This window comes from Aulonocara sp. 'chitande type north' Nkhata Bay, linkage group LG5 (genome assembly GCF_057382095.1).
Source record: "Aulonocara sp. 'chitande type north' Nkhata Bay isolate Kocher_YH1m ecotype deep benthic linkage group LG5, A_spYH_male_GT1.1, whole genome shotgun sequence".
Classification (NCBI taxonomy): Eukaryota; Metazoa; Chordata; class Actinopteri; order Cichliformes; family Cichlidae; genus Aulonocara; species Aulonocara sp. 'chitande type north' Nkhata Bay.
In genome coordinates, this window is record NC_141348.1 from 41,013,788 (window position 1) to 41,029,612 (window position 15,825).

The 15,825-nt window shown below is 40.6% G+C and overlaps 1 protein-coding gene across 1 annotated transcript; it reads left to right on the top strand.

Annotated features, from left to right (window-relative positions):
- Window positions 1-1,772: 1,772 nt before the first annotated feature.
- Window positions 1,773-14,092, top strand: LOC147331325 (serine hydroxymethyltransferase, mitochondrial-like). The gene is made up of 12 exons (XM_086293600.1): window positions 1,773-1,966; window positions 5,836-6,027; window positions 8,666-8,745; window positions 9,291-9,491; window positions 9,622-9,703; window positions 9,987-10,109; window positions 10,496-10,635; window positions 10,736-10,898; window positions 11,313-11,412; window positions 11,746-11,901; window positions 12,455-12,562; window positions 12,822-14,092. Exons 1-12 carry the CDS (start codon window positions 1,790-1,792, stop codon window positions 12,947-12,949), a joined length of 1,650 nt encoding a protein of 549 aa, XP_086149726.1. The 5' UTR covers window positions 1,773-1,789; the 3' UTR covers window positions 12,950-14,092.
- Window positions 14,093-15,825: the final 1,733 nt, after the last annotated feature.

Below are 15,825 nucleotides of genomic sequence, written 5' to 3' on the forward strand. Positions count from 1 at the left end.
AACCCTATTTCTGACTGTGCACCCAAGCAGCTGAAACTGATCTACAACCCTCTGTGCTATACCAGATCCATATCCCGGAGCTTTAACTGACTCAATTACATACTGTGATTAAAAATTAAAGGAACGTTTTCTTCTTTTACTACATAATCAAGCTACTAATTTACATTTATGGGTTGTGTTAAATGTTAAAGTTCCTAAGTTTGGCTTATCTTATTATTGTGTAAATACACTGCTCAAAATAAATAAATAAATAAATAAATAAATAAATAAAGGGAACACAAAAATAATACATCCTAGATCTGAATGAATGAAATATTTATATGAAATACTTTGTCCTTTACATAGTTGAATCTGCGGCCAGCAAAATTAAAAGGGTTTTTTTGTTGTTATTGTTGGTTTTTTTGGGGTTTTTTTAATGATCAATGGAAATCAAATTTAGCAACCCATGGAGGTCTGGATTTGGAGTCAAAATAAAAACAGAAAAAACACAATACAGGCTGATCCAACTTTGATATAAAGTCCATAAAACAAGTCAAAATGAGGCTCAGTCATGTGTGTGGCCTCCACGTGCCTGTATGACCTCCCTACAATGCCTGAGCATGCTCCAGATGAGGTGGCGGATGGTCTCCTGAGGGATCTCCTCCCAGACCTGGACTAAAGCATCCACCAACTCATGGCCAGTCTGGTGTAACGTGATGTTGGTGGATGGAGCGAGACATGATGTCCCAGATGTGCTCAATTGGATTCAGGTCCGGGGAACAGGCGGGCCAGTCCATACCATCAATGCTTTCGTCTCTCAAGAACTGCTGACACACTCCAGCCACATGAGGTCTCGCATTGTCTTGCAGGCCCAACTGCACCAGCATATGGTCTCATCAGGGGTCTGAGGATCTCATCTTGGTACCTAATGGCAGTCAGGCTACCTCTAGCAAGCACATGGAGGGCTGTGCGGTCCCCCAAAGAAATTCCACCCCACGCACTGCCAAACCAGTTATGCTGGAAGATGTTGCAGGCAGCAGAATATTCTCCATGCTGCCTCCAGACACCGTGGAGAACTGTCACATGTGCTCAATGTGTACCTGCTGTCATCTGTGAAGAGCACAGAGCGCCAGTGGCGAAGTTGCTATTCTTGGTGTTCTCTGGCAAATGCTAAACGTCCTGTACAGTGCTGGGCTGTAAGCACAACCCCCACCTGTGGACGTTGTGCCCTCATGGAGTCTGTTTCTGACCGTTTGAGCAGAGTTTTTGCCACAGCTCATTGATGTGCCATCCTGGATGAGCTGCACTACCTGAGTCAGTTGTGTGGGTTGTAGATTCCGTCTCATGCTGCCACTAGAGTGAAATCACCGCCAACATTCAAAAGTCACCAAAACATCAGTCAGAAAACATAGGTACTGAGAAGTGGTCTGTGGTCACCACCTGCAGAACCACTCATTTATCGGTGATTTCACCTGTTGTCTGTTCCATTTGCACCAGCATGTGAAACTGATTTTCAATCAGTGTTGCTTCCTAAGTGGAAGGTTTGATTTCACAGAAGTGTGATTGACTTGGAGTTACATTGTGTTGTTTAAGTGTTCCCTTTATTATTATTTTTTGAGCAGTGTTTTTATGCCTTTAAGAGCTGGACTTCCATGCCACCATTAAAGAAGTCACACATGCTCCGCTATATTTAGCAGACATAGATATTTTCAAAATGTAACGCTGAATAAGAGAAACCTAACCTGAAACGGACAGAGTGTGTGCAAGCAAAGAAACAGCAGAGTGAGCGCTGCAGGGACGTCGCTAGTTTATGTGTCGTCCTCAAAACAATGTGCCTACACTTCCCATCGACCCCTTCGGTAGGACGAGCGTAACCAACCGTCTCTCAAACAGCCTTTTCGACCGTACCAGCTGTGTGTGCGCTGCTTCTTCGTCTGGTCTTACACCTGGAAACATGCTGCTATTCGCTCTGAGACAGCTCACACGGGTAACTGTGCCGTTAAATATATTTCTACGCTGTTTTGCCCCCGGTGTTGTTTTCGGTTGGGTTACTAAGCTCGTATTTCTGCGTGGTTGGCTGTTTGCTAACGACAGAGTTTACTCTTTACCAATTCACAGGCTTGGTGGGGTTATGTTTCTTACTGCAGCTCAAGTGTGCAGTTTATATTTAGCGAATGCAACAAACCGCTAGCTGTTTGCTTTCTGTCCTTTATGCATTTCATTTCAAACTCGAGGCTTGTTTGCTCGCCACCGGGAAGCTAGCTGCCAGTGGTTAAGTTCGGTGAACGCAACTGGGTCCACGTGATGATGCAACAGCGACTGCTCAGTTTCATCATGTTGACAAACTGCAACAAACTACAGGGATTTAAAGTGTATGGTTTTTAATAAGGGGGCACATGAACCATATTTAAAGATATGATATTCAGTGAGAGCGTGTGCGGCAGGGATGTGTTTTCATGCTTAGAGTTGTTGATGCGTGGACATACATGTGTGTTTTTGTGTCATCCGCACAGCTTGATAGATGATCAGAAGGGAAGAATGCATGCAGTGGTGTTGAACCGTGTATCGTCTGCCTTTGAAATGGAATAAGAGTTTAAATAATATATGCAATAAATATAAAAACAAATTAGGTTTTGATCATGAAAAAAGATGCTGAATAATTAATTTTAAAGCCGCACTTTGTTTAATTTATTTTGTAGTATTATATTCATATCAACAAGCTTTGAAAATAACCCAGTATATTCAAAGCTAGTTCAGTATGCTTGGAAAGTCATAAATATAAACCCTGGTGACCTACTTTTGTAAGGTGTTGTTTTGGCCTACTTGAAGAAGTTGAGGGGCACACTGTAGGTTTGGTAACTTTGTCTGTTAGTGTTACACCACTTTATCCAAAAGGGAAAAAGCTGTAGGTATTTTTAGCTGGTTAATGAGTGGCTTTCATGCTGACAGGGGCTTTAATAAAGTCGAGTGAAGTCGAGCCCTGATCCCGATAACAGTTTGCAGATAATGCAAGCACAGGTTAACGGATGATAATATTCAACACTTGAAGAAGCTGGTTTTGGTCCAAATAATGTTCAAAGTGCTAAATGGGCCTCATAGGTTTTGGTGAGAGCACCAAGAAAGCACTAACACCAAATGTTCTACACGGGGGTAATTATGTAACACACGTGGGTGTTTTGTCCACCTTGAAAAGTAAAAGTCATTGTTTCAGTCACACCAGCAGCTGTTTGACTCTTTATCCTCATCAGTATTTACTGCTGTCATAAATACTTTACAAAAATGTTATCACAAGCTTGGTATTTAAAATAAGAAAAGAGGATACAAACTAAACATGCTAAACTGTAACATAATCAGGATAAAAAAGATCAGATAAAAAAAAAAAAAACATATACAAATGTAAATTAATAAGGAGACAGGATCCAGATATTTGGTGTAGATTAAAAAAGAAGCTAAATGGTTTAAAAATATCATTATAAATTCACCAAAAGTTTAGTGCTGAGTAACATTTTATAAATGATTAATTATTTTATCAAGAGTCCCAGATTTTTAATGAACAGGAAAAAAGATTTTTCCAAGCTTAGTACGGACTTCCAGTGAATTACATTGATATGAACAAGTTTGGGATGCCCCAGATACAGGCGTGGTTTAAAACGTCCTAATAATGTGTTGACAATAACATACAGCTATCTATATCATCTGTTGTTATTTTATCTGGTTGGGCTGTTTGTTTGTTTTTCCTCCCCCGTAAAAGATGCAGTGATGAGCGCTATAAAAATCAGCAGTAATAAACCTGACTGCAGAATAGTAAACTGTATCCAAGGGCTTAAGAGTGGAGGCAGAGGCATGCTTATAAATCACACTACCATAATCCAACATGGGGAAAATAAGATTTTCATGTAGATTTTGGCTCCTTTTATGAACAAGAAATCAGGTTTTTGTCTTAATTTCTTAAAGATTGTCTTTGTAACGTTCCAGTGCAAATTTATCATATATTCAAATTAAAATCGGGTCATTGAACAGTGAGGACAGTGTACTAGACTTCCACATTTCCAAAGTTGATTGGGTATGCTGAAAAACTGAATCACATACTGAATGCATAACAAAGCTGACTCAACATTTTCCCGAACTTTCATGTAGTTTCTCAGAAAGTTTGAGTCTAAATCTCATGTTTTCAGAGCTGGTTTTAAAAGTCGCTGCTGTTGGTGTTTTTGACGTTTTTCATGAAACTGAGTGGTTCACATGCACTCACGCTGTTCTTGTTGAATTTAATTATTTTGGTGTGCATCTTGATTAAAGTTTTAATGGACTCACAGGACAGGGTTTGTCTTGTGGTCAGGGCATGTGATTTCAAATTGAAAAATATTTCTGTGTGTACTTTTTTTCCTACACTTGACTTTTTCAGAGGATAGCGTTGAGATTTGTCCACGACGACGACGTCTTTCTGTCAGGGAAATTAATTTTGTGATTTAAGCATTTTAAAGTTTTTCCGAGGATTTAAATCCTAAAATTAATCTGCTCTTTGCTTCATAAAATATAACAGGACATTGGAGTAAAGGAACATCTTGGAAGGTTCTTAGTATCACTCCATTTGTGATTCTGAATGAGAGTGGCTTTCTGATGTGAAGTGTGACGCTTATTTTGAGCGACGAAAATTAATAAAATATAATTTTATTATAATATTTCAAGATCACAATAACCTTCCAATTTTGAACTTAAAAAAACAAAAAAACTAACACTAATCAAATACAGGGGTTGCTGACCACTGGTCTAGCCAGTACCAGTAGCTTGAGCTGGGGAATCTAAAACTCAAATGACTGAGAGCTACATAAAGCTCCCCACTCTTCTGATTGACACATTTATACAACTAGATGGCTCTATATAAGTAAAAACATTCAACAAATCCTTTTTATCCTAAAACAAACTTATGGTAAAAGAAACCCCTCCTCTTGGTTTAACCTGATGATGTCAGACATGACATCATAAGCACTTTAAAAATCAGGAAATGCTCGATGGGCCATTCCCCACACCTGACATACATGAAGACTGAAAACAAAAATGCAACGCAAGTAATCACAAATGACTTAATTCTGCAACATCTCACATGATGAAGCATGGTCAGTCCAGATTAGATAAGCAGGAAGTGCTGAATCTGTTCTCTATATGCCTCCTTCTGGTACACTGAGGCTGTAAAAGTCGGTCCCAGTTTATAGAAGTGCTGATAGAGGCATAATTGAACAACCATGCTGATTATTGATATCACGAAAACACGCCAGCTTCTAATTATACCAGGCTGCATTAGAGTGTAAGGGAAGCGCAGTAGTTGAAAGGAGGCAAATGTCTCCTAATTTGTACAGGACAAATTAGAATCACACTTTAAATATATGAAATGATCAAATAAAGACTAGAGAATTGATGTTCTTTGTAATAGGACAGCTAGCAGCAGCATGGTGACCAAAAACTGACAAATGTCCATGAAAATTCAGCAACTTTAGGAGATGACAGGGACTTTAACTGCACCATGATCTGTGGCTACCAAGTCAAACTAATTTGATTTCTCAACTTTGAGATGATAAGCTTTCAGCAGGCTACAAAGAGAACGACATGATTAGGTGGGAAATATACAATAGTTGTACCTGGAAATCCAATACAACCATCTGTTAGCTGCAGGATGATGGACACACACACGCACACTCTCACACTCTGGCAACTCATGACCCAGTTTGGTGCAATGACACAGTTTTAGAAAACATTTCTACTGTAACTGCGATATCTGTGTAAAGCTGACAAACTCTAAATCAAACCTTTTCCTTTCTGTATTTTCTTTCCTCATATTCCCAACTCGTCTTCCACCCACAGCCGCTGTGCCAGCGAGTCCCTGTTTGTCTCAGTGCACGTGCCCACCAGTCTCACGCTGCCACCCGTGCAGCGGATGAAGATCGTCCTTGGACGGGTCAGGAGAGCCTGGCTCAGGATGACCCCGAGATGTGGAATCTGCTGCAGAAGGAGAAGGACAGGCAGTGCCGTGGTTTGGAGCTCATTGCATCTGAGGTACTAGATCTTAGAAATGTAAATTTAAGTGCTTTTGTATAAGCCTTTTTTTTTTTTTTTTTCTTTTAGTGTATATTTAGTTAACAAATTATAGTGGGGATTAGGTCTGGGCCATATCATGCCGTTCACGATAATACCGGTATAACGTTGGGCAACGATAAGAAAAGGAAATATCGCGATAGAATATGGGTAAAACGTGCATGCGCAGTGCCTTTGTTTTCATAAGCACATGGTGGAAAAAGCATGGCGGCGACGGAGAATAAGAAGGGCGAAAGCGGATCATTGAATGAAACGGATGAAGCACAATTGGTTTGTAAAAATGCTGCAACTTCAGTGGTGTGGAACTGGTTTGGTGTTTGTCCGTCAGATACACACCAAAGCACAATTTTTGGTAGAGCATGCAAGTGGGCCGCCGTTATTACCGAACTGATTTTATGTGGTACACGGCGCTCAAAAATCTGTCAAAAATGTTTTAGTACGACTTTGCTAAGCTACGAAGCCGCACCGCTTGATTGTCGGAGCACTGCGGCTACCGTAGTCAGGAGCCTCGTGGAGTGATACGTACTGTGCTTCAACATAATATTACCGTATGTGTATAACCTTTTGTGGATATTATACATGGTTATGCTGAGGATATGTCATCCAATTTCCACTGGAAATTACTTTTGGCTAAACTGTCAGCAAGGAATTTGCATTTGCACTGTTAAATTTTTATATAACTTTAATGCACATAAAAAAACCATCTGCTTGTTTAAGTGAAAATACATTGATGGGGTTTTTTGCACTAATAAACTTGTGGAGTTGTAAAGTATTTTGTCTAGTGTCAATTATATCGTCAGTTATATCGTTATTGTAAATTTTCAAAAATATATCGTGATAAATATTTTTGGCCATATTGCCCTGCCCTAGTGGGGATGGAATAGGCTGCACAATAAGTGGATTAACATGAATATAAACATATATTGAAAGTCAGAATAAGTCGGCACACACCTTTTATGTTAATGCAGAAATGGTTTTGTTAGGAATAAATTCATATCCAGCTTCCTGTTAATTCATTATTCACTCACTGAGGAACTGTCCACAGTAAGCTGGAAGTCATTCAAACTTGACTTCTTTAATAGTAAAAACACTTATAAGAAACTCTGCTTGTTGTAAGCGAGACTAGCTCAGTTATCAGAAAGATTTGGGCAGCTCTTTGTTTTCATTCCAAGGCTGGAAAACAAAACATTTTACTATTCAGAAGAGCAGACAAGGTTTTATCTTCTGCTGTTCCTTCTCTCTCCTCCTGTTCCTTCTTCGCCACAGTTCAGTGGAGTATGTCAGCCCCCTCTCAACACAAAGCCTGACCACTGTAGTGTGAGATAAAGCTGATATCTTCATTCTGCCTCCTCCCCAGCTCACTCTGCAAGTCACATCACAGTACAGCTCAGACAGACATTCCTCCGATGAGAAGACGTACAGTTTTCCACATGTGTACACACAATATATGTACAGCAGTTGGCGTGACAGACGGATGCAGTAGAAAGCTGTTAGCTTCCAGGTGAAGCATTTGAATAACAACACACCACGACCACCACCCCATTCAGAGAGGCAGAATTCAGACTTTATTTATCTGTGTTCATTTTATGTCAGATCCTGTTACTGACCAGTGTGACGATATACAAGAGAGACATGTTACACAGCCAGGGCTGCAACTACTGTGGCGAAGAAGAAACGGAAGATAAAACCTTGTCTGTTCTTTTGAATAGTAACATTTTTCATTTCACACCAAGCACAGTTTATTTGAATCGGCCCTGCTTTTATCTTTTGTTCTACCAGTGACAAGGGAGGTGCTGTTCATATCATCCACTGACAACAGTTTTATCAAGTTTCTGTGCAGAGTAGATTACTTTATCAGCATTTTTGTTTAAATTGGAGCTCACATTGTGCCTGCAGTAGCCACACATACATTTTTTTTATTTTAGACAACCAAATCTGTCATATTTAGGGCTGTTTTGGACCTCTGAATTTGGTAAAGCTTTCACTATTTCAGTTAGGCCTGAAAAAGATGGAATCCAATTAAGTCTGTTTGGTGCTGTTTGTTTGGCTGTACAGTGGGGCACAAGGACAGTGTTAACTTGTCAAGTGAGTACATGTAGGAGGAGATGTATGAAAGTCTGTGTGAGAATGTCAGAACTGGATGAGCATGTTTGCAGGTAAATCTGGGTCTTGTAGTTTTAATAACACACGTTGACCCATGAATAGAAACTCCCAGGAAAACAAACCAAAATAATCTGAGCTATACTTCCATGGGAGGTGAAGAAAAAATGGATGATTTGATTAAAAAAACTAAACAAAAACCTTTTTCTGCAGATATTAATATAATAATATCCACCCATCCATTTTCTTCCTCTTGTTCAGTTCAGACTTGTGGAGAGGCGGAGCCAATCTGAGCTACCGTAGGATGTGAGAGACAGCCTGGACAGAGCTCTGCCAGTCTGTCGTAGGGCTAACACAGAGAGACAGTATTACACTGATTGCTTTTCATCAGGGAAAAATTTCCCACCATCACTTCGCAGACTTTAATTTGCTGTCGTTGTCCCATCTGTCCACTCGTGCCATTAATCTGAGTGTTCGCTTGTGTGTGTTTTCATTGCAGAATTTCTGCAGCCGCGCTGCTCTGGAAGCTCTCGGCTCCTGTCTTAACAACAAATACTCTGAAGGCTACCCAGGAAAAAGGTAGGTTTTTTATTCAGCTACACCTCTGTTTATTAACATGATTGATATTATTTTCAGTTAATGAATTTTCTGTTATTTCCTTCAGATAAGTAATGACTGCAAATGATAGTACAGAATTAGTGCTGTACTTAAAGGCTTTGCTTATACCGATCAGTCTACGCTATGGAGGAAATATTTTACCATAATGTATACCTGTCATAGTGTTTATTTTTTCCCCCCAATATGTTCTACCTGCTGAATCTCAAGCAACAGACAAATAGACAGCAAGTAGCTGGAGATTGTTGTCGGGTGTATAAGCAGTTTTCATCGGGAGCTGACTGTAACAAAAACACATAAGACTGAACGCTGGATTTACATCAGATTTGAATGATATTTATTTGCTGTGTTTGCTGGGAATGCACATAAATAACAGTTCGCCACATTGGCCTAAAAGGAACTATTGTGCGTTGTGGCCAAACAATTAATCACTGTAGGTTTAAATTCTAACAAAAAGCTGAAATTAGCAGGTTATTCACAGTAGTTCATGTTTCCATCTCCACCCTCAGGTATTATGGTGGAGCAGAAGTGGTTGACCAAATTGAGCTGCTCTGTCAGAAGCGAGCTCTGGAGGCCTTTGACCTGGATCCAGCTCAGTGGGGCGTCAACGTCCAACCGTACTCTGGCTCTCCTGCCAACTTTGCCAGTTACACCGCTGTACTCAATCCCCACGATCGTATCATGGGCCTGGACCTGCCTGATGGTGGACAGTTAGTATTCACTGTTGCTGTATTTTTGCTGTACCCCCCCCCCCTTTTTTTTTTTTAAATTCATAAATCTGATTTTTCTGTTTTATTCTTTATGTATATATTGTTTGTTTGTTTGTTTGTTTTACTCCAGTCTGACTCACGGCTACATGTCTGATGTGAAAAGAATCTCTGCAACCTCAATCTACTTTGAGTCAATGCCTTACAAGCTAAATGTAAGTAGAAAAGCTTTCTACTGATATCTACTGACACCCGTTTATACCAGTGTCGAATGATTAGCTGGGATATACTGATGTATTTTTTTTATGTCTTATCAATGTCAGTGTGAGAAGTCTTCCAAAAGTCAATAAGCCAGCAAATACTAAGAAAGTCCAGTTTTCAGTATGTTACAGTAAGATGTTTATAACGGGTTCAGTGCTGTCCTTGCAAACTGTATTTTCTGAAACGTAATCATTGACCGGCCAAGGCCATTTCCTCTATCTGCCTTCTTTACTGCAGACTGCAACAGGACTTATAGACTACGACCAGATGGAGATGACGGCCAAGCTGTTCCGGCCCAAGCTCATCATCGCTGGCACCAGTGCCTATGCCCGGCTCATTGACTATGCCTGCATCAAGAAGGTGCACGGAGAACTCTCTGCATTCTCAGTTCACCCCGTGTTCACCCCGTCTTTTTCTGTTCTGTTGTGTGCTTCACTTTTCTTCTTCTTGTTATCCTGTATCAAAAGGATGGATCAGCTTTGTGTTTGTATTTAAAACTTAATCAGCTTTTTTGAGGTGACAGCTTGGTCCTCTGTCACCTTAAAATAGAGGACAAATGTATAAGAAGGGCCAAAAACCATCTGAATCTAATGCAGATGGAAAAGAGAATGTATTTTCACCTCACCTTTTAGGGCTAATTAAACGCTTTTGTAAACCACAGAACAATGGAACTTTCCTGCCACATGTGTATACATGTTGGTCTTAATTTTATAACTGTTCCCTCATCCTGCCTCTTTTTCTTCCAGCTGTGCACCAACATCAATGCCTACCTGCTTGCTGACATGGCTCATATTAGTGGCCTGGTGGCAGCCAAAGCCATCCCCTCGCCCTTTGAACATGCTGACCTGGTCACCTCCACCACGCACAAGTCCCTCCGTGGAGCAAGGTAAGGTCAAACTGTAAGAGACACGGGTGGGAACAAAAATCAAATTGCTGAGTAAAAATTGTAAAATTGCTTCATCAGTAAAAGATTCTGTTCTGTCCAGGGCTGGTCTCATCTTCTATCGGAAGGGTGTTCGCTCAGTTGACAAAAAGGGAAAGGAAATCATGTACGACCTCGAGGACAGGATCAACTTTTCTGTCTTCCCCTCCCTGCAGGGTGGACCTCATAACCATGCCATTGCTGGTGTAGCAGTGGCACTCAGACAGGTCTGCACAACACACAAATACCAAACTGCAAACTTGGATCTGTTGGTGTTTTGTTTTCAAGACTTAAAGCTGAGGAGCTTAAGAACATGTTGCATAAACTTCAGTCAGTAAAGGGAATAGTGCAGGGGTAGACAACTCAGGCCTCGAGGGCCGGTGTCCTGCAGGTTTTAGATGTGTCCTTGATCCAACACAGCTGATTCAAATGGCCAAATTTCCTCCTCAACATGTCCTGAAGTTCTCCAGAGGCCTGGTAATGAATTAATCATATCATTCAGGTGTGTTGACTCAGGGTGAGATCTAAAACCTGCAGGACATCGGCCATCGAGACCTGGAGTTGTCTACCCCTGGAGTAGGGTATTACAGAGCCAAATGTAAAGGCTAACTTACTGTACACTTTTGGTTCTGTGTGTCCAGGCACAGTCTCCCCTGTTTAAGGAGTATATTGACCAGGTGCTAAAGAATGCCAAGGCTATGGCTGCAGCTCTTCTCAGCAAAGGCTACACTCTGGTATCAGGTAATCTAGCATGCACTTCTTTACTCAGCACGGAGCATTTAACACTGAAAATTCATCTAAAATGTCCTGTAACAAAATGTAAATTACACAAGAAAAAAAGCACAAATCCAAAAATGATATTTGTTTGTTTTGATGTATAGCCTTCAGTTATATACTCTGCAGTGTGTACATACACCTTTCTTTAATCCCTTAGTAAATATTTTTAGCCAAATAACTGGTAAGAGTGGAAGATCGTACCAGTAAAACACATTCCTAGCGTATTTTTTCCCTTAATCTCGTGTAATGTACGGGTGACTTATTTTCCTCCTATTTATTGAAAACTGGCTGTTCCAGGTGGGACCGACAACCACCTGGTCCTCGTGGACCTGCGACCTAAGGGTATTGATGGTGCTCGAGCTGAGAGGGTGCTCGAGCTTGCGTCAATCACCGCCAATAAGAATACCTGCCCCGGAGACAAGAGCGCCCTGACGCCTGGTGGCCTCAGACTTGGTGAGAAACAGCTTCACATCACACTGTGTTTGCTGGACACACACCAGGAGGTGGTCATACTTATTAAGGATTAGAAACCACGTGCTTCCCTGTATATTCATTTGAAATCTTAATTTAAATCTCCCCCATCTCAAGTCAAGTGGCTTTATCGTCATTCCAACCATGTGCAGTGGTACAGTACACAGTGAAACGAGACAACGTTCCTCCAAGGCCATGGTGCTGCATATGACATATAACAGACAATCAACACAGGACTACATAAAGTGCAATGTGCAAAGACAGTGCAACACCAGACAGAATAGAACGATACAGACACAACAGTGCAATGAAATTTCTGGATCTGATGTGGTGATCGGTTGTAGTTTTGACACATCTCAAGCCTGTATAGGTTATTTACTGACCTTTTAAGAAGCTCCCACTCTATGCTATTTTTTTTAAAGACTATAAAGCAAAATTAGGGGGAAAACACAAGAACAGGAATTAAAAGATCTAAACTGGAAAAGAACAATGGGAAGTGTATTTCAAGCTTAAGTGATGTGTTCTTCTCTGTCAGGTGCTCCAGCCCTGACCTCGAGACAGTTCAAAGAAGCTGACTTTGTGCAAGTTGTCGAGTTCATGGATGAGGGTTTCAAGATTGCCTTGGATGTCAAGAAAAAGACAGGTGAGCCTGCTGTGAGGAGGGGGGCAGATTAATCTGTAGCTCAGGGGATGCCTAAAACATGTTTAAACTCTTTTTACCAAAGCACAGTTTGAAACTGTTCATTATTAACTGTAATAGCATTAGTGAATTTATAAAGTCAAATATAGTGCACGGTCTTTAAAATTGCTGCATGAGAGAAGACAAAATGCCCAGTGGTAGTGAAACAGAGGAAGCTAAGAATAAACATCTGAGCATTTCTCTTTTCTGTTGTTGTTTGCAGGAAAGCTCCAGGACTTCAAGAACTTCCTTCTTCAGGACCCAGAAACGGTGGCTCGCATCGCAGATCTGCGCCACCGTGTTGAAGCTTTTGCCAGGCCCTTTCCCATGCCAGGGTTCTCCGACCATTAGCCCACTGTGGACTCACGGGTCTATCACAGCCAGATGGCAGAGAGCCGGCAGGGCAGAAGTGTGGATGGAGTGAAATGTGGCTGGAGCCTGTGAACTGAAATGGCTTGAGTTCGCTTTTCCAATCATAAATGGGAAATAATTTTTTATACTGCTTTGCAGTCACGAGTCATCTGTTTGGGGAAAAACATAGCTTCCATGTTGAGTTAAATAAACAATCAAATGTGACAGATTTTCTAGAGCAGAACAACATATTTTCTATTGTGTGTGTGAAGATTTTCTTCTTCACATGATTTCTTAACAAAAGTGTGTGGAAGAAAAATTTAGCAACAGTCAGTGTCACAGTCTGACTTGGTAAGTGCATGATTAGCTACTGTAATAAGGTGCACAGAGTCTTACTTAATTTGAGTCTTAACTAACGTCACTAATTAATTTGAACGGGTGTGCTGGAAAAGAGGGGATCAAAAATTACACCAAGATCTTAATATATTTTAATATACTATATCTTAAATATGCAACACTACAAACTGCTTTTATAATAGGTTTGAGATGCACGTTGTCGTCTTTTGGCACTGCTTTTCTTCCAGCATATCATAGACGCAGGTTAAAATTTCTATATTTTATTATGTCAGAATAATTCTAAATAACCAAATGGAATCGTAAATAGCATTCCGTATTAAGTCATACCTTTGGTCTGTTTACAAAGAGAAATCTTTTCTACGTGTTATTTAAAAAGTATTAATTGTCATGTCATTTCAATCCATTTTTATTTTATTACAAGGAGGATTTTGTACTGCTGATATGTGGTTGTTGTTTTTTTCCACTGTGGCTTTTGTGTGATGTAAAGTGAGAAACTGAAAATCAAGCTGCTTCAGACTACTTTGTTGCACATTTGGTTTAAAGACTGTTCTCAGTACAGTGAGAAGAAACGAGTTGTCTCGTTCAACAATTAAGAACTGGATGTTAGAAATTACTTTTTCTTTGAACAAATGCAAATAAATGATCCATGTCACAATTCAGCCAAAATACATTTTACTGCAGTGTTCCCAAATCTCTGATCTTTGCTGTACACAAAGGTTTGAACCAACCTTTTACACATTTTACTAATTTTATTAGTGTCATTCTAATAAAGTCCAGTAATGAAAATGGGGTCAGTGTTGTCATTAATATTTACATATTTGTTCTTTTCTTAGAGCCATAGATGATTAAAATAGAAAAACGTAGAGTGAAAAGACTTTTTCATGTCTTTGTAAATCAGTTGTGCTGACATCATACAGAATTTCCTTACTCGCTGCTTGCAGTGTTTTCATTTGTAGCACTAAAATATCTCTCCCTCTGCAGCCCACCCGTTTTCTCAGTGCAGGAGAATGCACAGCTAGCAGACTGGAGGGGGCGTAGCTGTAAGTATGTGTGTCGATAGATGTGTCTCACAAAGTAAACAAGTCATGCATGTGAGACTGAACTCCTCTGAAGATTGGAGTTCAGTCAAAAATAGGAGCACGAGAAGATTAACTGCCTAAACACTGAAAGAATTGCAGTTTTTGGCTTTGTCTTAGCTCATTTCTGCTGTGTTGGCTGTCTGACAGAATTTGGGGGACTTTGTACCGAGTCACTACTTCCCCATTTGAACTTCATCAGGCGAGACCCGGAGAGGACTGCAGCTGTGACCATGACGCACTTCTTTTTTACTCTACCTTTCATCTCAAGACAGATATCAGAAATCAGCATCAACCAAGAGTAGATCAGTGAGGTTAAGATCAAATTTAGGTGATTTAATTATGATATTCTTATTATCTGATGCTCTTGCTAAATTGCTTAAATAAAACAAGTATTCAAAAGTTAAAATTTTAACAGTAAAGGTTAAAACTTGTGAAAAACGACCGCATTTTTCAATGGTTCAGAAACTAATTCCTGCAGTATATTTCTGAATCTATTCATTCTGCCTAGACGATCATCAGAGGAGTCCTGCACAGTTAACGGGTGTGGCTGATGAATTGCACTTGATCTGCAACACTACTCATGCAGTGTTTCTTCTGTTAGAGCTGGACAAGTCTGCTCACCACCGGCTAAAACCAGTTTCTGCACTGCCTGTTAAAGTAAAACTCAGAAACGATGACCTTTTAAACGGAGAGCCAGTCCAGACTTCCTGTCCATGGATCACCGGTTGATCCACAGCACGTGCACATGACATCAGAGCCAAAAACACTAATCAGTGCAGTGTAAGGATACAGAGTTATCGAGCACTGAGAGTAACCCCAGCACACTTGCGCCATCATGCTTCGATATCTGTCATCACAAAGCATTTTTATGTAAATATGTAGATAAGAATAAGAGAGAATATAGAATAAAAGAACAAAACAAGAGGTGGTCAGTATCCAGGCTGTGAGGGGTCCTTGATGATGATGCTGGCTCTCTGCTGAGGTCTGCCAGTATAAATGTCTCTGAGTGGAGTTAGTGAAGTGCCAATTGCCTGCTCTACCACTCTCACCACCCGCTGCAGTTTTCGCTTGTCCTCCACAGTACAGCAGTTAAACCAGAGTGTACAGCAGTAGGTCAGAAGGCTCTCAATGGTGGAGCGGTAGAAGTTGATTAGCGGTTTTTGTGGTAATTGGGCCTGATACAACTTCCTAAGAACATATAGCCTTTGTTGTGGTTTTCCTACCTGGTGGGAAACGTTTGTGGACCAGGTAAGGTCGGCCGAGATTTGGACCCCGAGGAACTTAAAGCTTTCTACCTCCTCTCCATCAATGTAGAGGGTGGAGTGGTCAGATCGCTTTGTCCTCCTGAAGTCGATTACCATCTCCTTAGTCTTGGCTGTGATCACATGTAGGTTGTCGTCATCTCTGTAGGCTGAATCATCATTGTACTTGATCAGTCCT

Excerpts from the sequence above, each read along its gene's own strand:
- LOC147331325 (XM_086293600.1), top strand. The coding sequence starts at position 1,790 with ATGTGTCGTCCTCAAAACAATGTGCCTACACTTCCCATCGACCCCTTC. Across the intron at positions 1,967-5,835 it reads CTCTGAGACAGCTCACACGG|CCGCTGTGCCAGCGAGTCCC; the intron begins GTAACTGTGCCG and ends TTCCACCCACAG. Across the intron at positions 10,899-11,312 it reads TAGCAGTGGCACTCAGACAG|GCACAGTCTCCCCTGTTTAA; the intron begins GTCTGCACAACA and ends CTGTGTGTCCAG.